Genomic DNA, 27,800 nt, shown 5'->3' with positions numbered 1-27,800 from the left:
CTGCTGGGTTTGCTCTAGTGCACACCTTTAGATGGTGTGTCACCAGCTGGCTCATGGAACATGAGCATTTGGCACTCAAGAATGGTTTTAATAATGGTCCTGGTTGTCCCTAGTCCCAAACTATCTTAGAAGAAGGGAACACAATTGTAGGCAAACCTGTGGGGCATGCTCTTAATTAATGACTGATAAGGAAGTGTCCAGCCTATTGCAGGTGGTACCACCATGGGCACGTGGTCTGGGGTGTAGAAGCAGGTAAGCTGAACAAGCCATGAAGAACAAATGGGTGAGCAGCACTCTTTTATGACTTCTGCTTGAATTCCTGCCCCAGCTTCCCCCAGCCAGTGATGGCGTGTGACCTGAGGCCAGGAAGCTGAAGAAAACCCTTTCTCTTCCCAAGTTACTTTTGGTCATGATATTGTATCACAGCAATAAAAACCCCAAATAAGACAAACTGCTTAGTAACACCTCAAAATGTTTGTTCAGAATCAAGTCTAATCTCTGGAAAGGACACAGGGTAACTACTCTGAGTCAGAACTTACTCCACAGAAGGCTCCTGATATTCTCTGCAGGACCAACTTCTGCTGGGTATTAGTGATGAAGTGTCCCAGTAGATCAGAAGAGTTTGAGGATTTAAACAATGGTATACTATAATATCCAGGAGTAAATCTACAGACTTCTTAAAATGACTCAGGGTTGTTTTACACCAACAGGTATTTTAATGCTACTGTTAATTCAATTTTTTCCAGAGAAGTTGCCTTCTAACACTTATGGGACAGTGTTCTCTAGAACCCAAGATCCTAATAACTATGAACTTAACAGTGTTAGTGCTTGTCCTACTTAACAAAAACCTTTTGTCAGACATTTAGCACTTCCTTAGTAGGCCAGCAAATTTGACTTCAAGAACTGGTCCAGTCCAGTTAAGATGAAGGGAAAATTCTCAGAACAACAGGTGACAGAGGGCTGAACCTCAAATGCAGCAGCTTTTAGTGGGATACCAGACATCAATGGGCTGCCCCAGGCTCACACAATCCAACTACAAGAAAATGCTGGTCAAGTAAGTAGATTTATCCTTATAATAACTTTATAAATGAGTTTAGAGCTTAAGCTGGGGGTAAACACTTTTTATAAGTTAATGGCCAACACATTTATTATAGCATCTGCTATTACAAACCCCAGGGATTTTGTGGTTAATTTTTGTTAGACAGGGTATATTCAGCCCTGGCTGTTCCAGAACTCGGTATGTACACTAGGTCGGCCTTGAATTCACAAAGGTCTTTCGAGGCTCTGCCTCTGAGTGCTGGCATTAAGAGACTGCCACCACACCCAGCTGGAAGGTTTAAAGATGTAGCAGGGTGCTTTGTGAAACAGCATAAGCTTTGTGCTAAAAACACATCTAAAAATCGTACAAATGCGGCTGAAATAGGAGAATGCCTATGGATGAGCTCAAGAGCTTGCTGTGGGCACCTCCTTCCCACCCTACTATCCAGGAATCTATTGGAAGAGGAAATGAACATCTTTTGGTGGGAAAGGTAACCTTGAAGCATTCTGGTAAATGAATGAGTGACTTGAATCATTATTTCAAGCTAACAAAACTGTTATTATTACAGCCGCTGCCACCAACAGGAGCATTCTGCACGAAGGTCAGATAGTGAGGGCTCAGTCTACCGTGAAGAAGAATCCTTTCAGGGCTGGCTCACTGCTCAGTGGGTGAGCACTTGCCCAACATGTGCAAGGCTCAGACTTCAGTGGCCAGCACTGAGGAAGAAGCAGTGGAACACAAAAACCAAAACAACAAAAAGTGAGCAAACTTTTAAGTCAGATACGTTCACCTGATGCCCATGCTTTTCCTTTCTGTCTCACGTTTGTGTGATTGCAGGGTTCATGAACTGGTGTCCACTTCTCTGAACATTAAATTCTTCAGATGTATACATCTACTTTCTCCTTCCACTACTTACACACTCCAATTTTATAACAAGAGAGTAATTAGTAATACACAAGCCCTTTCCTCATGTTCAGCGAGCGGGCTGCATGTGTCACTCCAGGGTACTGTAGTTCCTTCCTTTCATGCCCCCCCCCCCTGCCCTTTACACACACAGGTTTTGTTGGAACTACTTATTGCATTTGTGTATGTGTGTGTGTGTGTGTGTGTGTGTGTGTGTGTGTGTGCATGTGCTCATGTGCTTTAGCGCATGCATACATGCCATAGCACATGTGTGGAGGTCAAAGATCAGCCCAGGAGTCAATTCTCTCCTACCATGTGGGCCCTCCCCTGGTGAAGGATCTCAGATTGTCAAGCTTGGCAGTAAGCACATTTATCTGCTGGCCCATCTTATCATGGTAGAAGCATTTAAAGTTAATATATTTTTATATTTCTTCCTTATGTGCCTCTATGAGATCATCCCAGGAACGATATCGTCCTCTGAAACTATGCATGATTGGTAAATCAAAAGAAATTAAACAGCGTTACGTGCATGTAATTCATATACTATAGTCTGTGTTCACTCTGCTCGAAACTGCACACTATAGTCCTGTTTGTGCTCTCTTCGAGACAGGGTCACATGCAGCTGAGGCTGGCCTCAAACTCCCAATGTGGTTAAGGCTAATGCTGGGCTCCTGGTCTTCCTGCCTCTACATTCTATGTGCTGGCATATGCCGACATCAGTCTCCCTTAATTGTCCTCAATCACATAACATCCCTCCTCTTTAGGTCCAGGACCTAGAGAAGAACTGCTCATTCTGTGTAAGAATGTATCCTTCACTATTTTTATCTAACCCAGCACCCACCTACCTCTGTCCCTACCCCAGTGCAGCTTTTCTTCATAATACCAACTGCCTCGAAGGCTGCTGCATATACTCGCCTCATCTCCTGTCCTTCCATGTCATCATAATGAGATGCACATAAAACATTTTTCAGCAGGAGTGCCACACAGTGGGTGCTGTGACCTGCTGGGCCACTCACAACAGGTATCCCGCATCATGTGGGTGCACTATTGTTGAGGATGCTGCTTGGTCTCTTGATTGGAGTGGGGACTTCCTAGGTGCTTCACTGTCAAGTGCCACTCCTCTCTGTCATTAACAGCCGCTCTGGGAAGTGCCACTTTCGGTCCATGCAGAGAGACTATTTTTAAGCAACTCCCAGCAATTCTTGCCTGGATTAGTGAGTTCGATGAGAGCTGTAAAGATGGATTATTATTTTTTTTACTGCTCTCTCCTTCCTGTATCTTTTAGCTGTCCTTCCTTTCTAAGCCCCTGTGACCACTCCTTTCTTGATATATATTTTTTGAAGCATTACTACGAACATGTGGGTTTTCTAAAAATTAATTCAGTGTATAATAAGTCTTTGCACTTGCTATTTTTTTTTTCTGGCACTCAGTGTCCCACTGGGGTCCATTCAATCTCCCCTGCGTGTCCTTTGAGATGGTCTCTTTGGATATAATACCAATTCCTATCTCTTTGATTTAAGACATCCTTGGCTGACCTTGTACTTCTTTGCTCACTTCGAAAATGGATACAGGTAACCCCTGTTTAATGAACTATGTGAGAAACTGAAGTATTCTCGACTAGATTATCTGCTGAGTCAATGCTCAAAGGGAAACAATCTGTTTGTAGCTGATCTACAGCCTTAAATGTCTAACCTAATGCTGCCACATTTGTACTTGAAAGTCATTTTTAATGCATCCCTGTCATCAACAGTCAGAGGTAAAATTAGCTGAGAAAAACAGATGTACTCTTTCTTTGTTAACTGTTGGATGGCATGGAGTACTTCCCTTAAACCTGAGGAGGAAGCAGAGGGAAGCATCAACTTTGAGAAAGCTGCAGTAAATCAGGGGACCAAAGAAGGAAGGGTAGGAGATGAGGATGCACCATGTTTTTTCCGGACACCATTAAATCAGCTCTGCTCTCATTAGCTCTCCACCACGGTCTGCTTTCACCTACACATGAGCTGGTACTGTGACACTCAGACACACACTCCGGGAATGGTACTGGCAAGAGCTGTCATTGTAGCACAGTGGAGTACTGTCTTAAAGTTGAAATGGTTCCTTTCCTTATTTTTTATTTGATCTACCATTACCTGCCTACAATGCCCCTTTCTCCCGGGAGCAGGAAACATTTCACTTTTTATCCACTCTAATCTGATTAATGAACCCAAAGCAAAATTTCACACTTGAGTACTCTCTTTACAAAGGAATAGAATATTTTTCTTAATATCAGAAATAAAAGGAGGAAAGAAATAAATTATCTGGTACTGACTTCAAGAAACTATATTTGTTGTTGCTGCTTTCTAGAATGGTTTCTCATTGTAGCCTAGTCTGGCCTTAAACTTTCCACATAGCTGAGGCTGGCCTTGAACTTCTGAATCCACCTGCTTCCATGTCCATAGTGCCGGAATTACAGGCATGTACCACACTGCCTCAAAGCAAGTATCTTTAAGCAAGCAGTAATACAGATGGACACAGGGGCATGATATGTACTAATGGGTCCTCTGCTCCTATGATAGCACGGTGAGAGAGAGCAGAGGAATCCTTAAGAGCTTTGCTGTATGGTAAGATGGCATTGCTGCAGCCTCACAGAAGCTGTCAGCATCTGCTCTCATTATAGTGAAAGAACGAGGAAAACCCTACTGAGTATCACACCTCTGGAATACATATTAAAGCTAGTTAATTTAGAAAAATCCGTTTACCATGGAAGGCAAGAAAAAGGAGGTTAGGAGAACACTTCTATACTCGTCTCCAGAATAGACTCCAGTTTGGTGACATCATGAAATTAGCTCTTTAAGCATGTCACAAGATAACTGCTAACAGTGTCAACGGAGAACATGCTAAAACCTACAATAGTTTACTTCCTAAAAAAATAATGTGGGTGGGGAAATGGTGCAGCAGGTTTATAAAGACTTAGCCACTAATCCTGAGGACCCAAGCTCCATCCTCAGAGCCAATGAGGTAGAAGGAGAGAGCTGATTTCCCCTGACTTTCCCTGTAGTTGTGCAGGAAGGGAGAGGGAGGAGGAAGAGGGAAGAGGGAGAGGGAGGAGGGAGAGGGAGGAGGAAGGAGGAGGAAGAGGGAAAGGGAGGAGGAAGAGGGAGAGGGAGAGGGAGGAGGAAGAGGGAGAGGGAGAGGGAGGAAGAAGAGGGAGAGGGAAAGAAAATAGAACAGTCAAACAAACTTCAGTGGTACCAAGCAGGGGGACTTTAGGCTTGGTGAATGGAGATTCTGGGCAGAAGCTATAGGCACCACCTAGGCTCACTACAAATCCCATGGGTCCCAAACTGTTCTGAGGTCAAGACCCAATTTTCTTCATTCTAACTCTTTATCCTCAAACAGTGCTTTGCATAAGCATGCCTCACCACCTAAACTTGGGAAATCTGGTCTGTTTTAGAAACCAGAATATTTGCTATTCTTTGCTGTTTGAATCTGTGGTATTTGTGCATGATGCTTGTATGTGGCACATATGCTTACCTGTGTGTGTGTGTGTGTGTGTGTGTGTGTGTGTGTGTGTAGGACAGAGGTAAATACTAGATGTCTTCCTTAATTGTTTTCTAGCTCTTTAAAAACAATTTAAGACAGGGTCTGTCACTGAATCTGGAGCTCAATAACCTGGCTATCTTGGTTGGCTGGCAGCCCCAGGAAGCAGCCTGTCACTGACTCTCCAACAGTGGTGTTCATATGTGGACTTTTATGTGATGCTGGGGCTTGAACCCAGATCTTGTGTTAAGCTGAGCCAACTCCCTAGCTCTCATCACATTCATATTTGATTCCTTTACTTCCCTTCCCTTCTGATTAGATTCCATAGAGAGGCTCTGAAAATTATAGAGGCATTATTTGATTTACTCATATTTATTTTTGGTTTGTGATGGGGTCTCACTCCATACTGCAGGTATGATAGAATGTTCCATGTAGCCTAGGCTAGCCTTAAAAGAAAAATATTAAATTCAATTTCTCATCAGTTGGCCTGTGTCAGCCAACTAAACACAGTGATCATTTGGTGTGCACATCCCTGCTGTTTTCATAACTTTAGAGCACTTTTTTTTTTGATGCAAAAGTGTGATAAAGCTTCTTCTGAACTACAGGTTAGCCTTGGAACTTGCTATGTAGCCAAATACAGCTCTGAACTTTTGAGCCTCGTGCCTCCACCGCCTAAAAACCAGGATTACAGGTGTGCACCACCACGCCTGGCTTAGGAAATAATTGGACAGAATCTATTTTGCCAATGAGGGAATGTCAAGAACACAGTGATATTGAACGCTATTTTTCTCTGGATTTGAACTTGTCTAAAATGAGCTCAAGATTTATAGCCAAGCTATCGTGAGAGATTGGGTAACTTTTCTATGGAACATACTTCCCATATATTTCCAAGGGTATTGGTTTATAGAAGAAAATGAGGGACTTGGTGCACACGGGTGCAGTCTCTTTTGTTCCCAGAAGAGTGCTTTATTGAATCTCCAAAACTTAGAACTTCCATATCAAGTAACTACTCATGGGAGTTGGTATTGGTTCCTTTAGTTCTTTGGGTGAGGGGCCACAAAGTACATAATGAAGATCTTTGTTACAGCCACCAAAGAGAATCTGAGCATGGTAGCTAGACAAGAGCCTGTCTCCAAGTACACAGAGGACAAAGCGGTTGGGGCGTATATCTGCAGAATGAATTATATGGGTGTGGTGACCACTGAGCCGGGAGCCCTGTCGTTAATTTCCCACAGACCAAAAGCTCACTAGGGCCTTGTAAGCATTTTGGTGGACATCAGTAACATCTGACTCTGCTCAAACCTGTCTCTGCCGGCCCACTCCCCCACACCCCACCCCGGCACTACAAGGCCATGTGTGATGAAAATATGGCTTCTGTTTTCCCTTCCAGCCTCAACAAGCCTCTTTACTCTTGTTACACTATAATGAACAACATTCTAACTGTCTCCCTCTGCCAACCTTCCAGCTCTCTCCTGGGTTACTTACTCATCCTCTTCCCCAGCACCTGTTTTGCCAAATGCCAGGGTACCACGAGTAGCTGTGTACCTGGTACAGTGCTTAGAACCTTCCTCCAGGAAGCCTTCCTTGACAACATCCCTCCTCTAGTAGCCTTCTGTTTCCATAGCAACCAGCACTCTTCTCTTAGAACATACTGTCCAATTGTATTAATGAAGAATCACTTCAGTACAAAACTGACCATGGGCACATTATATATCTTATAGATAGATTTAAAAAAAAAAGATAAACTGAGATGAAGAAAAAAGAAATTAGAATTATGGCTGAATACCTCAAGCAATACTACTTAAGATGCTAGCTGCTTTTTATAGTCATACACATCCCTTCTGCTATCAGCTTTTAAATTGGTAATACTGACAGCAGGTTCCAGCAGGGGCACAACTGTGTCTAAGGGTACAGAGTACACTGCAGGGAGTCAATGCCTAGAGTTGCTATGAGTCTATTTAGGAGATTATTTTTTAGTGTGTGGTCTATGTATATATGCTCCTATGTGTGCAGAGGCCAGAGGTTGATGTCAAATGTCTTTCTTTATATGTTTCTATATATGTCTATATACTATGTCTATATATGTTTCGATATATGTCTCCATATGTTTTGAGCAAGAGTCTCTCTCTGATCCTGGAGTTCAACATTTCTGCTCAACTGGCTCATCAGCAAGCCCAGGGATGCTTTGTTTCCAGAGCTGGGATTACAGAGGTGCACTTCGATGGCCAGCTTTTTGAGATCTGATTCAGGTCCTATGGCTGTTCAGCAAGTACCTTACCCTCTAAGCCATCTCAGCTCCATGTGCCTCCTATGTAAGGAAGCCTGAAATAAAGTAGGTAAGCATACATGACAAGTTCTCACACATGCACATATGCACAACTGAAATAGACACTTGATGTAGTTCAATACTATGTTCATACTTTTAAAAAAAATGCTTTTTAAGATAGATCTCAGTTGCTACTATGTAGCACAGGCTAAGACTCAAATCCACAGTCATCCAAATGTTTCAATTGCGTGCATGAGTCACCACAGCCAGCTTGTTCACATCTTGTGGTTCACACCATGTGTGTGGCACTGGGGACTGAACTTGACCTTGTACATGATAGGCACTCAACTGCATCCCAGCCTGCTTTTGAGTTTTCATTTAAAGACTGGGTCTTCTTAAGTTGTCCCAGCTTTGAACTTACTCTCTTCCAGGCAGGTCTTGATCCTCCTGACTCAGCCATGTTCACGTCTTTTCCTGCTTAGTCATAAACCCTTCTCATAGACCTTTCAATGGAAAGGAAATGCATGCAGCCAGAAATAAAGCCTTTTTCTGTGACTGCATAATCAGTGGTACACATCCATCTTCCAATGTTTGAGCAAAGCCAGGAGTTGAAGTTACTTGCATGTCAGCTCCTAGATTTAGCCAAATTACCACTTCAGATGGTGCTCTTAATGTGGTAAGCCTGGTTGGAAGCCAAGACTATCTGGTACACAACAGAATTTCATAAATAAAGAAATGGGTCTGGCCTTTACTTTTGAACCAGAGTTTCTGACAGTTCATTACTATGTAAGACTTGACCAGCAAACAGTACTTCTGCTTCTTCCCCTGGGCTATTATTTTTATTTTGTTTATTCTGAAACAAGGACTCCTGTAGCCCAGGCTGGTCTAGAACCCCAAACCTCCCTTTCCCTTCTAAATGTTGGGATTTACAGGCACGTGCTACCACACCAAAATCCTGGCCTCTACTGAGCGCCAACAGCCATCTCCCCAGCTTCTCCTTCATCCATGACTCAGGTAACAGGTCTCCATCAAGGACCTCCCATCTCTTGATAGGCACATCCTTTCACCATACACTGAGTTTATTCTTAGTATCTACAGACAACCCTTTTTCAAATTTAAATATTGTTTCATTCAGAACCAAGACAGCTTGGTATTTGAAGCTGTGCCTCAAAACAAAAATAAAACCTTTCTTTTCCTCCCCATCTCTCACTAGGTATAGTGGGCACACAATGATAACCCAAGCATTAAGAACGTAGAGCTGGAGGACCAGGAGTTCTAGGCTAACCTGGACTACAAGACAGCTGGTCTCAAAACACACAATAAAAAGTGCCTCTATTGCAAGCTAAAATTGAAGCCCATCCCCTCTTTGCCAGAGTGTTTTCACAGCAGTAGAAACGAAACTAAGCCCTGGGGCTGAGTCTTGGGGTAGACTAATGGTTACACCTTATCAGAGTCCACTTTCTAAAGTATTATCCATACGGAAAAAGGCTATCACAGAATAGAACTGAAGAGAGGAATTTAACAATCATGATGTGGACCAACTTCTGTGCAAGTTAGTGCAGCTGATTATAAGAGATGCGCTGACCACAGCTGTGGTTTTCAGCCTAGTGAACAAACCATTTAACTAATAACTACTGGAGTTGAAGACATAGGTGGCTCAGACATCCTCAGAGCACAGAGATGTGAGTTCAAGTTCCAGAACCTATTTAAAAAACCAAGCATAGCGATGCAGAGCTGTAATCTCAGGAGGCAGAGACAGGAGCCAGCAAGCACCAAGCCCCAGTAGGACTCATTGTTTTAAAAGACATGGTGGACAGTTCTGAGTGAATGACCCTTGAGTTTGACCTCTGGCCTCCATATACACACATATATCTACACAGATATGTGCTCACACATGTGCACGAATACACACAAGGAGAGAAAGAAAAAGCACCAACAAAAAGCTCACATGATGACTTATGCCTGCAATACAGCAATGAGATCATCGGGGCAGGAGGGACAGAAGTTCAAGGTCATCACCCGGTTTACAAAAGTTGAAGGTCCAGCCTGGGCTACAGGAAACCTAGTCTGAACTTCCACACACACATGAACTGCTGGTATCAGAAAATGAGGCAATTAAACTAGTTTTAAAAAATAGTATCTTGACCAGGTCAAGTATATTTTCACTAAATTTTAGACTGCATTCAGTAGCTTGAAATTATATATTGAATTATGCGGCTGGAAAGTACTGAGGGAAATAATTGCTGCTTTATGGTTGGAGATGGAATTTGCAAAGCGGTATTCTGGTTAATTCATGCCTGCTCCAATTCTCCAAGCACATCACAGTAGGAGATGAATGGCTCTTCAGCAGGAATGTCTCTTTTGATTCTGAACCTGTCTGACACTTATTAAAATAACCGAGAGAATGGGAGACAATTAGTTAGCTGGTAACACTGAGCCCAAGCCTAGCCTCAGACACTGGCTTCTCACCTCCATCCCAACCTCCTGGCAGTTTTAATGGTATTATATTAGTAGTCACAAATTAGGGATAATTAATCAGTAACACAAGTAGCACCCTTCAAACCCTGAATAAGAAGCCCAGGGAGAAAGCAAATTTGGACACCAAATACATTATTTACAGATTTATTTTAGTGTGTGTGTGTGTGTGTGTGTGTGTGTGTGTATACACATGCATGCTCACGCCCATGATGCTTGGACATACTTGTAAATAACCAAGGGGGTCAGAAAAAGGTGTCACATACCCTGGAGCTAGAATCTACGTGGTTATGAGCTGAGTGCTGATTTTATTTCTCTAAAAGAGCAGCTAGCACTCCTAAGCACTAAGCCACTCTTTCTCTGACATTGTTTGTTCGTATTGGGTCTTTGTTTTGTTGTTTTGGTTTTTTGAGACAGGGGTTCTCTGTATAACATCTTCGGCTGTACTGAAACCTGCTCTGTAGACCAGGCTGGCCTCAACCTCACAGAGATCCACCTGCCTTTGCTTCCAGAGTGCTGTGATTAAAGGCTTGCTCTACCACATCTGAGGAACATCAAAGCAGGCTATGGTGAGTACACTTAATCGTTTCAGTGCTTGGGTAGCTGAGTCAGGAGCACTACGAATTCAAAGTCATCCTCCACATATAGGAGTTTGAGATCAGCCTGGGTTACTTACACCCTGGCTCAAAAACAAAACAAAACAAAACAAAACAAAAGACCACCACCACCACCACATCGCCACCACCACCATCACATCACCACCACATCACCACCACCACATCACCACCAACCACATCACCACCACTACCAACCACATCACCACCACCACCATCACATCACCACCACATCACCACCACTACCAACCACATCACCACCACCAAAGAGCATTCTTTGCTTGAACCTTACAGTGGCTTATATCTGTAATCCCAATCATGAGGCATGAAGACTGCATGACTTCAAGGCTAGGGTGATATATTTAGTCCTAGGTAAACCTAGTCTATAAAGACCTTGTCTTAAAACACCAGACATCAGGACCACCACCAAAACAAAAAAACAAACAAAAACCAAACCTCGCCCTTATGAGTTCAGGTTGTTTCTTAAGTTTTCAGTCATTCTCTTCTTTCAGCCAGAACCTAAATTTAATAGTTGCTAGCTGAGTACTGGGTTCTTTTTTTCCCCCAATGAGATCGATGGTACATGTTATGTTCTGTGATCTGAGAAGGAACCCTTCAATCCAAATTAATATAATGTCTATGACTAACTTAGAGCCCTAGCCCTTGCCTAAGTACAACTGCTAGTGTTGGGTCTTTACAGAAACATAAGCACTGAAATTGAAGGTAATAGGAATTAGAAATCTAGAGGCCATCGGTCCTTGAGGAAGACTCCTCCTCACTTGAATCATCCCGAATGGTTCCATCCGGGAGGCTGTGCATGCCTTGTCCTCCCTATATACCAGCACAACAAGTGTGTTGTCAGAAACAGGGAGCAGCTTCCTGTGTGTGGACCTGGATGGCTCTCTCTGTCTGACACATGTCTGTTTTCAAACAGTGAGACTTGAAAAACCCACCAGGGGCACGGTACATTGGGCGTGAGGGAGGCATTCTCAGGGCCTTACCATACAAGTGTCTAGGTCTTCCAGCTTCTCCACCTCAGTGAGATCCTCAACCGTAAGTATGGCCCGTTTCACCGGCTTTTCCTCCACCAGCTCCACCTCTAGGTCCTCTCGCTGGGGAAGGCTCTTGCTTAGCCTGCTGAAATGGTTGGCCTAGATTCAGGAGAGCACACAGAGAAATTAGAGTTGATTAGTGAATTCCTGAAGATGTTATCTACAAAGTGGTGCTGTACAGTACACCTTGCAAGTCTCAAGGAAAATTTGTTGTTAAGTGATTAATTAATTTAGCATTTTAATTAATTTTTTTAATATGTGAGAACGCTGTTACTGTCTTCAGACACACCAGAAGAGGGTATCAGGTCCCATTACAGATGATTGTGAGCCACCATGTAGTTGCTAGGAGTTGAACTCAGGACCTCTGGAAGAGCAGTCAGTGCCTTTTAGCATTTTAAAAATAGGTCTTACTACCTAGTCCTACCTGATGTAGACCCTCCCTGCTGCTTTGGCCTCCTCTCCTTGAGTGCTGGTATATATGTGAAATATAAGAAACTTCATGAGTGCAGTTATCAGGACTGGCAAGATAGCAGGTAAAAGCACCAAGACAGATGCTTTACCAAGGCAGGTAAGTCAACTCACCCTTACCGCTATTCACTTTCCACATGTTGGAAAGAGATCAGACTCCAAAAAGTTCTCTGACCTCCCTCCGTATCATGCCAGCACACTGATACACCCAAACACACCCAATAATAATATATTCTGGAAAAGTTCTTTAAAATTAATAAATGAAAATATTACTTCATTGAGAATAAAATAAGTATTTTTCTTTTTATTTATCTTATTTAATAGGAATGTTATTTTATATCTAGTTGCTTAATAATATCTAATGATGATAAAAATGGTTCCAACCTTCACTATTTTTTAAATACTAAAAGGAATAACATTTAATAAGCTACCTTCTATTGTTTTTGCATATGGGGTAACATATTTGATGAGTCATTAATCCCATTTTTATGTTTTAGGAAATGTAGAAACACAAACAGTGTGGACTGGAATGCGCTGGGTTGATTTAGACACCTGAAGGATGAAGCAGCAGCTGACAAACTCCACACAAGCCCATGACTTCCTCAAACTCCAGTGTGAGGAAACTAGTTGAGACCAGCTTTATACACTGCTTAATTTTTATCACCCAGACCAGCAGAACTGATGTTAAAACGAAGCTCAAGGCAATAGGACAGGATGGTGCAGATTGAGTTTCTGTTCATTATCAGGACCACCCAGGAATCCACCTGGGACTGTCCATGACTGAGCAGGGGAGTCTTGCCCTGCAGATGGGTGTCTCCTCCCACAGGCTGAAGGGAAGGGGAGCGCCCATCTCTCCCTGCTTCCTGTTGGTGGATGCAGTGTGACCCTCTGTCCACTCCTGCTGTCCTGTACCATACCAGGATGGACTGTACCCTCCAATCATGAGACAAAATAAACCTTAAATACTTAAGTTGCCTTTGTCAACAATTTTGTTACAGTAACGAGGAAGAAAATAATAAAGTACATAATTACAACATTTTTCAAGCTTAAAAAAAGAAAAATGATACTCTGAGTACATTCTTAATAAAAGGCAGAAAAGTGGCATTTCAAACTTCCTATGAAGGCCTCCTAGGTGGAGTCCAGCCATAACATCATCCAATATTGGCAGTATCTTGGACCCGTGGGATATCAGTAACATGTTTCTAAAATAGCATCTTCCAGGCCAGCAGGGCTACATAGTAAGATCATGTCTTTGAACAAATCCATTTGTAAAGAGCACGCTCTGCTGGTGACCCTGAACAATGAAGTGCCCCCTGGATGCCAGGAGGTGAGAGTACAACCGCTTTAGCGGGATGAGACAGATTTGTTTTCCATACGTAGCCAATCCCGCACAGGTGCATGTAGATAGCACCCAACATAGAAGAATTTAGAAAACAATGAACATGTGCTTAAATAAATGTTGTCGTCCTGTGGAATTATTCTAGAAACTTCTCAATAACCCTTGCCTGGTTTCTTAACTAATGAATGTTCAGATTGGTAATGTGGTACTGGGCCAGCAGGGTCCACAGGCAACATTTGGAGTATGGCTGCTATAAATAAAATTGTCTTTTGGATTTTAAAGAATAGTCTTAGCTGTGTATTGCACCACACACATTCTGGAGAGAGAGGCAGGAGAATCAGGAGTTCAACGTCATCTTTGGCTATGTTGAGAATTGAGGCTAGTGTGGGCTGCCTGCCTATCTGTCTATCTATCTACCTACCTACCTATCTACCTATCTCTAGCTAACATGAACATAAGAGATAATCTATTCTGAGGAAGGAGTAATGTGTAATAAGAGAACAAAACAGGAGGACTGCCTCAAGGTCAGTCTTAGTTTTAGCTTATTTTTAAATAAGACCAGTCTCAAAACCCCAAATCCATTCAGAAATAATTCTACCAGAGCAATAAGAGCATATTACAGTATGTAACTATAACTGTTTGTTTTAGACATTAGCTTTAACATCATCTACCCGAACCTTTGACCTCCATTTAAAACTGGACAAGATTTCTAAAAATGCTTACTTCTACCCCTGGTCATTCAATTCTAATGCATCCCAGGATGGATAGAAGAAGAAGAAGAGGAAAGAGGAAGGCCAGGCTCTCCACCCACCATGCTGCAGAGAAGACAGAGAAAAGACACCCCCCACACACACACACACAAACCCCAGAACCCAAGAGAAAGTTTAGCTCCTCACTCTGGCACTCACCAGCTTCCGATGGCTGTTGGAGAGAGAATCCAGGATCTCATCTACGATTCGGTCAGACAAGAACGAGGCCACTGTCAGCTTCACCTCACTATGAACACCAAAGGGCAGAGAAACCTTTTAACTTGTATTGAGGGTTTGGCAGGGATAGAGATTGGGTAGGGTGGGGTGGGGTGGAGGGCATATTTGAGGCTGAGCCAATAAGCTAACTGAGATTCCATCCCTGTCTTTCAAAATGGGATGGAAAGAATATGAGGACAGAACTAAGGATTCCCTAATGTAACTCTTAAACACAGCCATAAACACACTAGTAACTGGCACCCATTGTCAATGTCAACCCACCTCTGAATTTGCAGCTTGAAAGACTTAGCGGTAGAAATGTGAGACACCTGGATAAAGAGACACTCAATAGGAACCACATGGGACATGTGGAGCATTGCACCCACTAACAGACATGAGCTGGCCTGGACTCTGGAGGATTCAGAAAGTCTAGTCTGGCTATTAAGCCTCAGTTATTTCTTCAACACACACACAAAGACACACGTGCACACACAGCACATAAAATATTCACCCATGGAACCATTTACACTGTTTCTGCTTTGACTCACCACTGTGCTTGGCAATGTTAAAAAGACACTGTAACAGAGACTATTAAAATTTTTAGTTTTGATGCCTCTCCATCTGACCCCAGACAATCCTCCAGCAACAGAGGAGGCTTATCGGTTTTAAGTAACAGGCTCAGTCACCAGGTTCCTTCCAGATGGCTCCTGTTAGTTAACATTTCAGCTATTCACAAGACTCCACAATCCATGAGCTGAATCACCGGACTCCAAAGTACAAGTGTTCACATGTCCAAGATCTCCAGGAAAGGGTTAGGAGTCAGTCACATACCTTATTCTAGAGTTGTCTTCTGAGCTTAGCCTGCTTTTGAAGTCAATAACTTTTTATGTTTTCAGAACAGACAAATGAGTTGTCAAAAAAAAAAAAATTGCTTAACCTTAAAAGCCGAGGTTGAATGTGTATTTGGGCAATAGGAAAATCTCTGTAAGTCAAGTGTGACAGTTTGTACTGAGACATTCCTACTCAGGATGGCTACTGCTGGGGGTGCAGGAGGGGGTTAACTCTGATGCTTTTGTAAATCTGCCTAGTCTGCTTTTTCTTTAGTTGAAACAAGCTCTCACTAATATTTGACTTGCCTAATATTTAATTATCTTTAATTATCTAATACTTTAAAGCTGGATGTGATGGTTCACAATCAGAATCCCAAGACTTAGAAGGTTGAGGCAGGAGGATTGTCATTAGTCTAAGGTTGGACAAAGTACAGACAGACTCTGTCTAAAAGGCAGAAGAAGTAAGAAGAGGAAGAGGAGGAGGAGGAAGAGGAAGAGGAAGAGGAGGAAGAGGAGGAGAAGGAAGAGGAGAAAGAAGAGGAAGAGGAGGAGGAGGAGAAAGAAGAGAAAGAGGAAGAGGAGGAGGAGGAAGAGGAGGAAGAGGAGGAGGAGGAAGAGGAGGAGGAGGAGGAGGAGGAGGAAGAGGAGGAGGAGGAGGAGGAGGAAGATGAGGAAGAGGAGGAAGAGGAGGAAGAGGAGGAAGAGGAGGAAGAGGAAGAGGAGGAGGAAGAGGAGGAGGAGGAAGAGGAGGAAGAGGAGGGAATGACATTTAGTTAAACACATCAGAGATGTCCAGGTTGAGATTCATTCTGGTCTCACACCAAAAACATGGAACAGAGTCCTGTCTCCACTTTGGGAGGACACTGGAATTTGATTATAAAAAAGCATTTCGTGGTTCACATTTACCATGCCTGGGATTATGTCTCTTTCTAACCTCCTAGGCTCAGTACTTCACACTTTTCTTTCTCCTTCTTCACTCTGAAGATGGGGAGGGATGTAGCACCAAAGTGAAGACTTACAAATGCCACTGTTGTTTGATGCCTCTGATGTCTTCTATCATGCTCATCTGAGTAACTTTTTTATTACTATTCACAAATAGGTAAAAGGGGAATCTTAAAATGCTTAGGAACTTGGTGTTCAGCCATCTCATTCCCCAAATAAGAAGCGGAATGAGAAGAAGCACAAGGGAGGAATGGACTGAGAATAATGAAGCAGTGATGACATCAGGACTTGGAATCCAAACAGGTTTGTAATTACAGCTTCTGAACATTGAGACTTTGGCATACTCCTCAAGACTTTCCACAAAGATATCTAAAGACTGCAAAGCCTGGAATAAAGATATGGTAATAGAAAGGGAACTTATTCTAGAGGTATAAGGCAGGAGGATTGCTGTAAGTTTCAGGCTAGTCTGGGCTACAGTTTCCATACAGCTTAGGCCCTAGACTGAGGACCTCTTATCAAAACAACCACACCAAACCAAACCAAACCAAATAAAACCCAAAAAACCCAAACACCCAAAACAACAACAGCAACAACAAGAAGGACAGCAATAATACTGTCAGGGAGGGATGGGGTGGGGAGGGAGGGATGGGGTGAGGAAAGGGAGGAGGACACATCTTCAGACTTCAAGACAGTGACTTAGAAAGTAGAAGCCAAATGCCAGAATCATGAGCTGGGAATTACAACATGTCCTCCTCCTTATATATACAACCCTTGGAGACCGTTAGGCTCTATGCTCTTAGGTAATCCAGACATCCCCATGGCAGGGTTCTTAACTGTGAAAATAACCTGGGCATTAATACATAGCTATGATTACATACATTCTTCTCAGGCTGTGAGCCACAGATCTACGCACTCCTTGATGGTAAAGCCACCAACACTATCCTGCCAGGAAACCTGGTCTGCGTCTCACATACCTCAGCTCCTTAGCTTAGTAACATGATGACATACCTAATTTTGTTAAGAATGTCAATTCCAGACTGTTCCAACAGGACATTTTTAACAAAGGTTCGTGGAATGGAAATCTTTTCGGTGCTGGCGTGGATCAGGTCTTGTCGGATGTGGGCTTTTCTCATGACATTGGGGCAGAGGTTCTCGGCCGCATCCACCATAGATTCTAGCAAACCCTGCAATATAGAGGAGGGACATAATGACAGAGCCATCAAAAAACAGGGGTGTACAGCACCAAGCCCTCAGAGGACAGGGCCGCCCTGCAGTGCAAAGAAGAGACTCCAGACTATGGCTCACTGGTGAACTCAAGGAATCACTTTAGATCGAGTGCTTGGCAGGACCAAGATGTCATTTGACATCTAAGGTATTCTGAGTGGTGCTGAACTTAACGCAAGGCCATGAATGAGAAGAATAAAACACACAGGTATCACTCTTGTTACAGCAGGCTGAGCTCCAGGTCCCAGAAATCATGCTTAATAGATATAAACCCGAGAATTAGAAATCTCTAAAATACGTGTGCTATTTCCCAAATCACAGAAACCTCTAAGTTATAACAAACTATTCAATGGTTCTACCAAAATGCAATAGTAGAAAAAACAAAATCACTGGAAATGACTGCCAATTTTACTCTTCTAGAAGAAGAGCTTTCTTACTAGGTAAAGCAGTAGTTATAAAAGAACAACAATAAGCTACAGGAATAATAGATGGAAACATTTATGGAGAATCCTATAAACAACCTTAACAGCAACAGGCAACACATGTGTACCCAGCCCTGAAGCCTCTGAGAAACGACATCGCAGATTCCACCCTCCCAGCATCTGTGAAGACAGATGGGAAAGATGGACGGGAAAACTGCTCAGGTGAGTCCCAGTGATCACAGGTAAGGAATGTGTGTGCTAAGGAACGCCCAAGTTGAGTGCTAGGACTACACTGTGGAAAAGTCATCTGTGTTCCTGTCAGAGCCAAATTTGAAACTCAGTGGAATGACAATGGACAAAACTATCCACTTGTAACCCTAACACAGAGCAACAGGTCAAGGTGGCACTTCACGGTCTATGCCATAATTTCATCCAGGATGCTTTTCAGTCCACACAATACTCTGCAATAGCGCTGATTCTGATATGCCAACTTCATAAATAAGGAGAGTGGGCTCAGAGGAGGGAAGTGACTTGTTCAGGGGTATTCAGAACTTCCTGGGATGGGGAGGTAAGGGGTAGGGATCTCCTGCCTATTTCTTCTATTTCCTCCTCTACTGTTCTCGTCTAACACCCAAGTCTGTCCAAACCACTGCTTCAGGACAGCAAGTAGCAACAGCAGCAGCAACATCAAACCCTAAATATTGAATAAGAACTCAAAAGAACCCTCTGACCCAATCAAGATCAAACTCACTAGAAATCCTCCTAAACCCACCAGGCCTTGGATTTTAAGTGAGTCTGACATTAACCAGTGAAGTTCTTCACCATTTAGCTTGAGGGACAGAAAAGAAGAAATTTCCAGTTCAAAATAAACATGTTAAAAAGTAAGGCCAGAAGGGGGAAAATAAGTCCTTACATTAAAACATCAAAAACAAAAAACCAGGGGTTGGGGATTTAGCTCAGTGGTAGAGCGCTTGCCTAGGAAGTGCAAGGCCCTGGGTTCGGTCCCCAGCTCCGAAAAAAAGAACTAAAAAAAAAAAACAAAAAAAAAACAAACAAACAAACAAACAAACCCCAACCCCCCCCAAAAAACCAAAAAAACAAAACAAAAAACACTAATCAGCAACAACAAAAAGAACCAAATAACATGTATTCTCTATGACTGTCCCAGCAGTAACATTAGGAGGAGAAGGGAAGGGCAGTAGGCAAGGTGTCTTTCTGGCGCTTGACACAAGCTGGTCCAGAGAACACATGGCCTCTTAAACCAGGAACTCTGCAGACCTTCACTTTGCCCTAGGCATGGTGAGGAAGTGTTCTGAACTAATAATTTTGAAAAATAGCCCAAGGAATTATTTGAAATTTTCTCATCTAATAATTAAAGCCCCCACCATTGGTTATGATGTAGCATTATCCTGATCAAATATCAGAGCAAAAAGTAATCACCATGGTTAATATACAACCTGTGCAAGGAACTGTGGTCCAGACAGGCAGTGGCCACCCTCAACCACCTTCAGGATGAATAAACTCAGGGTCTGAGCTAGGCCTGCCCCCTTTTCATTCTCTGCAATAAAAGCCTTTTTAAAAAAAAAAAAAAACAAAATAAGAATTACTGTTTTTTCTTGAACACAACAGAATCCACCTACTTTAACTCTTGCTGGCATGGAAACTCTGACAAACATGGACAGGGCTCCTCCAACAACGAAAATTTGCTTTTGGTAGTGAAATAAGGAATGATCCTTATAGCTTAGGTAATTCTAGAAATTGTACTTTAGTACACAATTTTAAGGAAATCAAAACGTAGGAAAATGTGACTTTCCCCCCTCAAACAGCAAATGTTGTTTTCTAGGTCAGTAGAAGGGAGAAGGAAGGAAGTAAAGGACCTTGGACATAGCAAGTGTAAAAAGGTCCATGTTTCAGTTGGGACCATTAAGAAGGAACACTGGATTATGATTCTCTGAATGAGGACTTGCTCTGATGCATGACAGATGCTTTCAGAGGCAAAGAAACTTGAGCTTCACAAGGTCCAGGAATGTCATGTGAGCAGGGAGCAGGAAAAACACAAACACAGGCAGCACACAGGCTGCTGGGAGCTTGGGGCCTGGGGGTTAGAGAGAGGAGAGAGAAGGTTCTGGAACAGTGACAAGCAGAGCATTGGTAACATTCAATGAGGGTTCAGAAAACTCCCGGCAAATCTAAGTCAAGCCTCCCCGAAAAACGCTATCATCTATGCTATCTCAAGTGTCTCAATGCACATGCCTTTTACTTTGGATATTTTTGCCCAAGTCCCACCCATGAAAAATGAGCCAAAGTCAATTACCACTCTAGGCATTTGGGGGGAAACAGGGCAATCCTCATCTCAGGAAAAGTGAAAACCCAGCAATGTTGGAAGCTGTTTGACAAGAAAGGACCTGCGACCATGTTTCTTGCCAATTTAAATGACAGTCATTCTTAGAGTTGGAAGGAATTCTTAGAGATGCTCTAAAGAGTATGGTGTGTGTGTGGGGGGGGGGGGGGAAACAGATGGAAATAGGACATTTCCAATAGAAAACACAGGGCTGGGTATGTAGCTCACAAATCAAATGCTTACACAGCAAGCATAAAGCCCCACGGCCAAGCTCCAGCACCATAAACAAATAAATACTCAAGCTCTACTGTGGTATTAAGGAAATAAAAACATACAGTAAGGTTTTTTTTTTCCTTAGCCCCTTATATTAAAAAAATGTTAGTGGTGTCATGCTGTACTCAGGACTGCTGAGAATACTGTAAACAAGCAGCTTCCTACCGCTCGGCCTGTTTGCAAATCTATACACAAGCATAACGTGCTTTACCCAGCAATGGCAGTTACATAAATTCACCCTAAGAAAACTTCATCAGAAATTAGAATGGGTCGCTGTGGTACATCTACATAGCAGAATGTATGTTTTAAAGTGGAAAAGATGCTTTCTTGCTACTAGAACTGCGCTTGTGACACACTCCTGTGTAAACAGTTCTGAGTCATCGGCATGGCATCGCCACGGAGACACTAAGACTTGATGGTTAGACAGAATGAGATGTGATCTCTGGATTTTGGTAATCCTTTACAAGTTTACTGTTGGTATTATGTAAGCATTTCTCAGAGGTTTTCCTGTTTTACAGTCAGAAAGAAGTAACAAAGTTTGCTTTTTATTCACAGAAGAGAGTATCTGCCTTGTACACTTTATTCCTTGTGAAGGATCCAAGTGCTGTTTACTACCACGTGGTCTACAGAGACCCTGAAGCAGCCCACTGTTCTTTTCTACCCCTCTGTCTTTGTTCAATGCATATTCTAATAGCCACAGAGAAGTGAAATTCACACACTACATAAGTGGGTCTATAGGAGCTGCAAAGAGAGATAGATGAATGCACAATGAGATAGGTTAATGCCTAAGAAGCCACAGCATTTTCTGCCTTATTAGCTTAATTTTTGGAGAGCAATTAGTATATTGTGAAAGTGCCACTCATTTGTGCCTCAACTCCTCCACTTGCTACAGAAGTTACACTCTCAGAAGCAAACAGATTAAGTAGTTACAGAAACTCAAAGCAGCCTTGAAAGGCAAAAATCCTGAATGCAAAGTGTCTCTAGGACAGCTGACTTTTAGAAAAAGCTGCTCTTAGGTTACTCACACCCTCCAAAATCTTAGGGACCATTTAAACCCCCTTTCAATCAGTAAGCTAATAGCAGATCTCTGTTTATTTGGGGCCCCACAGCATCATTCTAAATAAGTCTGTTTATTCATCCCCAGCCATGCATGACTGTCACATATGTACAATAGGTGTATGTAGTGTTTACACACAGTTCCCACCTCGTTTTCCATTCTCCAAACCAATGTAATAAAGATATTTTCCCCAGAGCACTTTGTTTTTGTATCTTCTGTGTGGAAATCATCCCCCTATTAGTAGCAACCAATCATGTTTAGTTCATTTAAAGACTTGCCACCAAAAATGAGATTTACTACATAGGAAAGCATTTTATTTTTTATTTTTATTTTTTTTAAGATTTATTTTTTATTTATTTATTCCATGTATATAAGTACACTGTTGCTGTCTTCAGACACACCTGAAGGGGAAATCGGATCCCATTATGGATGGTTATGAGCCACCATGTGGTTGCTGGGATTTGAACTCAGGACCTCTGGAAGAGCAGTCAGTGCTCTTAACCGCTGAGCCCTCTCTCCAGCCTAGGAAAGCATTTTAAAACACATTAACTAGACTAGACATATTTACTTCCGTCTGACCAGTTAGTGTGCATATTATAAACACAGGCAGCTATAGTATGGAATTCCATCAAGCAGTTACATCATCATAAATTCATTCTCAAGATAACAAGAGTCACAGACCTTCAGTTGTTCATCCACAACTCTTGTGACTTCTCCGGCCATTGACTCCAGGATCTCCTGAATGGGACTGGATGACAGCCCACTGGCTCCTGCCCATGATGCTCCGCCCACATGGTATAAATTTGGTAACAACTGGAAGAAAGATAAAAAGTGACCTCATTTCAATAAGCATCAAGACCACTGTGGAGTTATACAGAGGTAAAGAAATATATTAGAGAGTGATCATTCATTCTCAAAGACACAGATAGTAAACGGAGGCCCATGTTCCTCACAGGCATGTTCAGCAAAACCCAGCAGTGTTAGCATATTACCACACTGCCATCAGACACTGGCAGATGGCACAGCCATTACTGCCACTCAGTGACTATCAGGTCACAAAGTCTGTTAGTGTCCTTTATACAGTCCTGTCTTTGTCTGCAATATGAGGACTTTGTCACTGAAGATACAGGTAATTTGCCCCTTCTCTTCAGATACCAGTTGGCTGTCCCATAATTCCACTCAGTTCTGACACTCTGCCCAGACTATAAGAAAGGACTCAGACCAACAGGGGTATGTCACTCAACTGCCAGTCACACATTCTTGGTCATCCCTGGTTCTTTAGGACAGCTGATTATAAAAATGTCACAGAGGTCCCCACCTAGCCCTCAAGTTTAATGACCTGTGGGAATGCCACATTAATCTCAGGAAAGCACCTTCCTCACCACAAACTGGGTTCCAACCCAGATAGTGAAATGGACTCACCTTGGCAGGCACAGGGATGAGAGTGTCACCCCTGGCTTGAGAATAAGGGCTCTGCAAAGGCTTGATGGAGAGGGCTTCCCTGCCATCTCCGGGAATACCAGCTTCCAAGCCCCTTGATGGCACTAAGCAAAAGCTATTTGAACCCATTTTAAGAATCCCTGGAAGTTGCATGAGCGGCATGGTGATGGACCCAGTCTCCAGCCCTTCCCATTGACAGTGTGTGCACTTGACAGAAGAGCCATCCTATGGTCAGCTCCTCCAGGTCCTCAGTGGGATGAACACTGCTGTGTTGAAAAGCTTTGGTTGTTAGCAGCTAAAGATGCTACCATCACCTCCTTCGCTCAGAATGTTCCAGGAATTTAGAGGCTCTGTGCCATGATCCAAGGATATATTATTACCACATCACAGGAGTATTGGCTAATAAGCCAAAAAGTACAGATACAACCCACAGACCCTAAGAAGTTTAGTGAGCAAGAAGGCCCAAGTGAGGATGCTTCAGTCTCACTTAGAGGAAGAAGCAAAGTAACCATGGGAGGCATAGGAGGGGAGGGACCTAAGTGGGAGGGGGACGGGGAGGGAAGGGGAGGAGAAAAGGGGGCAGGATCAGATATGGGGGATCAGGGGAGAAGCCCCAAGAGCCAGGAGAATGAATTAAAATATGCAGCTGCTGGGGGAACCTCTAGAAGTTCCAGAGACCTGGGATGTGAGATGCTCTCAGGACTCAATATGGGTTACCTTAGCTGAAATCTCCAACAGTGAGGATATGGAAACTGAAGGGACCACCTCTATTAGACAGGGCCTGGTGGAAGAATGGTGACATTAACCCACCTTCAAAATTTTTGACCCCTAAATTGTTTCTGTCTAAAAGAAATGAAGGGTGAGAAATGGAGCAGAGTTTGAAAGAATGGCTGACCAGTGACTGGCCCAACTTGGGATCCCTCCTCTGGGTGAGAAACAAACCCTAACACTACTGCTGATGCTATGGTATGCTTACAGACAGGAGCCTAGAATGGCTGTCCTCTGGGAGGTTCTGCCCACAGATGACTGAGACAGATGCAGATACCCATAACCAATCACTGGACTGAAGTAGGGGACCCCTATGGAACAGCTGGAAAAGGATTGAAGAAGCTGAAGGGGAGGGCGACCCTATAGGAAGACCAACAGTATTGGCTAACCTAGACCCCTCAACGCTCCCAGAGGCTAAGCCACCAACTAAAGAGCATACATGGGCTGGTCTGAGGACCCTGGCACATGTGTAGCAGAGGACTGCCTGGTCTAGCCTCAGTGAAAGAGGATGCATCTAATTCTGTAGAAACTTGATGCCCCAGGGAGTGGGCATGCCCAGCAAAGGGGAACGGAGAGGGTGGGGGTGGGGGGGCTTCTCAGAGGTGAAGGGGAGTGCGGATGGGGAAAGAATGCTGGGAGGTGGGTTGTGGAACAATATTTGGGATGTAAATAAATAAAATAATTAATAATGGTAAAAAATAAAGAGAGAGAGAGAGAGAGAGAGAGAGAGAGAGAGAGAGAGAGAGAGAGAGAGAGAGAGGGAGGGAGGGAGAAATCAGTACAGGAACAAACAGGACAAACACACTACCAGCATCTTGTGAATCCCGAGAAGAAACTCACCGTTTTAGAATTCTTAGCATCTCGCATGAGCCGCTCTGCTGCCTTTAAATCCTCCTGAATAGCATCCCCCCCACAGGCTCGTAAGGAGTTGAGGTGATCCTGAACCTTCACACATATCCGGTCAATCATCTGTGCGAAGCAGAGGAGTATCCGAGTTGGTGCAGAAAGGAAGACACAGAATGGACCATGAAAATTCAAGAGAATGAAATGTGTGAGCTTGAAAACATCTTGCTGGTGTCCTCCAGGAAGGTGCTTAACCAATTATTAAATTAGTCTAACTATATATGCAAGAAGTCAACGGCACATTTAACTCCAGGAAAAGACGTGAGACATTGTAGTAAAAGATACAAGGCATTTTTTTTTTCTCTCCCTTAAAAAGAATACTGTGTAGTGAATCCTCTTAATGATCCAAATCTGGTAGCTCCCAGTGATGTTCTGCTAGACAGCGATTCTCATTAACTGTCATTGAGTGCCCTGTGTGTGTCAGATACAAGGAGGGGTGCTGAAGAAACAAAACAGTGTCTTACACATTTCCAGGACTAGTGACATGACAATAGAATGCTGACAACCGCCAGTGGGTCTCAATTGTATAAAAGCCAAAACAGCCTCTGGAAATTGACAGCTTAAAAACTCTATTATATAAAGTGCTTCTCTTTATAAATTGAAAACCACTAAAGCACAGAAGCAGGTTGGGGGCCAGGGGCAGAATGCTAGAGATGTAGCTCAGTAGGAAGAGTGCTTGCCTAGTATCCGTGAAGCCCAATACCATATAAACTAGTCCTGGTGGCACACGTCAGATATCCCAGGGCTTGGGTGGTTGAGATATGGGGACCTGGAGGTCCAAGCTCATCTTTGATGACAAAGCAAGTTGGAGAGCAGAGTGGGCTGTCAGAGACATTGCCTCGGTCTGCCTCAGTCAATAAAGGAGTGATGTGCCCTGCTGTATTAGCGTAAGTAATGTTGAAGGTGATTCCACCTAGTGTCTATTCCAGCAGCTTTGCCTCACAAGTACTTGAATCATTTACAGTGGGTCCAAGAGTGAACTGGAGAACCCAAAGGAAGTAGCTAGGCAATGCCTGTAGCAGAAGGTTAGAATATCTTTTTTGTAAAATCTGCCTTGGGACACACATGCTCTGGAGTGTTCCACTTCCCTGACCTCCCAGGAGTAGTGGATTACCTCCTGTGGTGGTGGGTGTTATGTACCAGGGGAGTCTCTTGACCAGCATTTCACTCCTGGCGTTCACATGCTCTGGAAGCACGAGCCGAAATAACCTCTACTTTCTACAGTTAGGCAGGTATGAGTATGCAACAGGAAATGAGGTAGGAGCACAGATTCATCTCAAGCAAACAGCCATCACCGTGCTCTACACAACCTTTCCCGGGCACTGTCAGCATAGCTAACACTGCCTATTGATTGTATGGTCTTAAAAAAATATAGTGTTCAGCTAAGTAGTTGGAAGAGGGACAATTTAAAATCACTCTCAGCTGCAAAGCCAAGTTCAAAGTCAGTCTGGACTACGTTAGACTTGTCTCATTAGCATAAAGGAAATACTTGTGTTCGTGAGATGGTTTATAGACAGAGGTGTATGTATCTCAGCCTGAGGTTTGATCCCTGAAACCCACATGACCACAGAGACAATGGCAATAAATAAATAAACAAATGTAAAGAAAAACAAAGTATGCACACTTCAGAGGCCTTCTAAGAAGTATCCTGGCCCATCTGATAAGTCAGTTGAATCTACAGAGTTTAATTGTTTTCTTGTTTTTTTAAGCTTAATTGTCCTGTTCTTTCAATTTTGAATAAGTCAATATTGTGTCTAGGAAGCTAATGTCTCCCTTCCTTCTCCTACAAATTAAAAAACAACAGACTCCTCACCAAAAAGGGGACATGACTCAGTTTGGTAGAAGAAGCTTTGCATGATTGATACATTGGGCTCAATTCAGCACTACAAAACTGAAACATAACGGTATTCATTTTTCAAGCCCTGTAACTTCAGTACTCTAGAGGCAGAGACAGGAGGATCACCACAAGTTTAAGGCCAGCCTAGGCTACATGGTAATTTCCAGGACAGCTAGGGCAACATTGTACGACCCTAGGAGAGGGGACAGAGTGTGCTTTCAGAATAGCAGAGAAGACTTAAATTTTGACCTTAGAGGTGCGATGTTACTGCCTCTGTCTGTCCTTTTATACAATTAGGCTCACTGTGTCTTTTCTGGTATCATAAAGACAATCCACTCAAAGCCTCTATTAAGTTGATGAGGGCTATAAGAGCTGTATTGACGCATACTACAGCTCTTCTGCTGTAAAATTACCGGACTTCTTGTAAATGATCTATCTTTAGCTCCACATGGGCACAGTTGTGTGAACAGTTTATTTCACCTCCACTAGCTACCTCCAATCTATGCTTACAGCAGGAATCAAATACTTTCTGCATATCCACAATGCTTTACAGAGAGCTGACTCTGTGTTTCTAAATACCTTCATGGTGAGCAGAAATCCTTACTCTTCAAACTGACATATTGATTGAAACAAAAATGGCCATCAATAATTCACATCTTGCCAAGAATGATTTTCTAATTTAAGAAGATGAACCAGACCCATCTGAAGCTACAAAGGGCCAAACTGGGAAGCCTGTGCCAACAACCGAATAAAGCCAGTCCTCTGCACCAATACTATAGATCGAAGAGCCCCTTGAAGTGTGTCACCAGCTTTCATGGAGGAGAGAGGATTTGAATGAACGCCACAAAAATAGTCTCCACAGGAAACAGTTTTAAAGTCAAAAGGGAAAATAAAATTTTAGTTCTTCATATAAGATAAACTCTCATATCATTCCAAGTATTTGTTAGAATTTAACAGAACCAAGTGCATCACCTTTAGCACCTAGGAGATGTGAAAGGCAAGCTATTTACCTACGATGGCATAGAACAAAGTGCAAAGCTAAAATTGGGAGGGGGTATCTAGGTGTTTCACTGTCATTTTATAAGTCTCACCACTAAAGCATGTAATTGGAAACAGTTATAAG

General features: G+C 43.0%; 1 protein-coding gene across 20 annotated transcripts in view; it reads right to left on the bottom strand.

The window, feature by feature from the left end:
- Positions 1-27,800, bottom strand: part of Carmil1 (capping protein regulator and myosin 1 linker 1) — a 279,258-nt gene that overhangs the window by 33,492 nt on the left and 217,966 nt on the right. For all 20 annotated transcript variants that reach the window (XR_015640809.1, XR_015640810.1, XR_015640811.1 and 17 more), the window contains 5 exon segments: positions 24,778-24,906; positions 22,411-22,542; positions 17,421-17,596; positions 14,584-14,671; positions 11,818-11,967 (listed from right to left, as the gene is read on the bottom strand). Coding sequence is in view for 17 of the 20 variants with exons in the window: in XM_087590622.1 (XP_087446748.1) it covers positions 11,818-11,967; positions 14,584-14,671; positions 17,421-17,596; positions 22,411-22,542; positions 24,778-24,906 (675 nt within the window). In the remaining 3 variants the exon portion in view is untranslated.

Source organism: Rattus norvegicus, chromosome 17 (assembly GCF_021556685.1).
Source record: "Rattus norvegicus strain SHRSP/BbbUtx chromosome 17, alternate assembly SHRSP_T2T, whole genome shotgun sequence".
Lineage (NCBI taxonomy): Eukaryota > Metazoa > Chordata > Mammalia > Rodentia > Muridae > Rattus > Rattus norvegicus.
The sequence above is the reverse complement of the archived record's forward strand: the minus strand, read 5'-3'. Positions and strand labels throughout refer to the sequence as shown.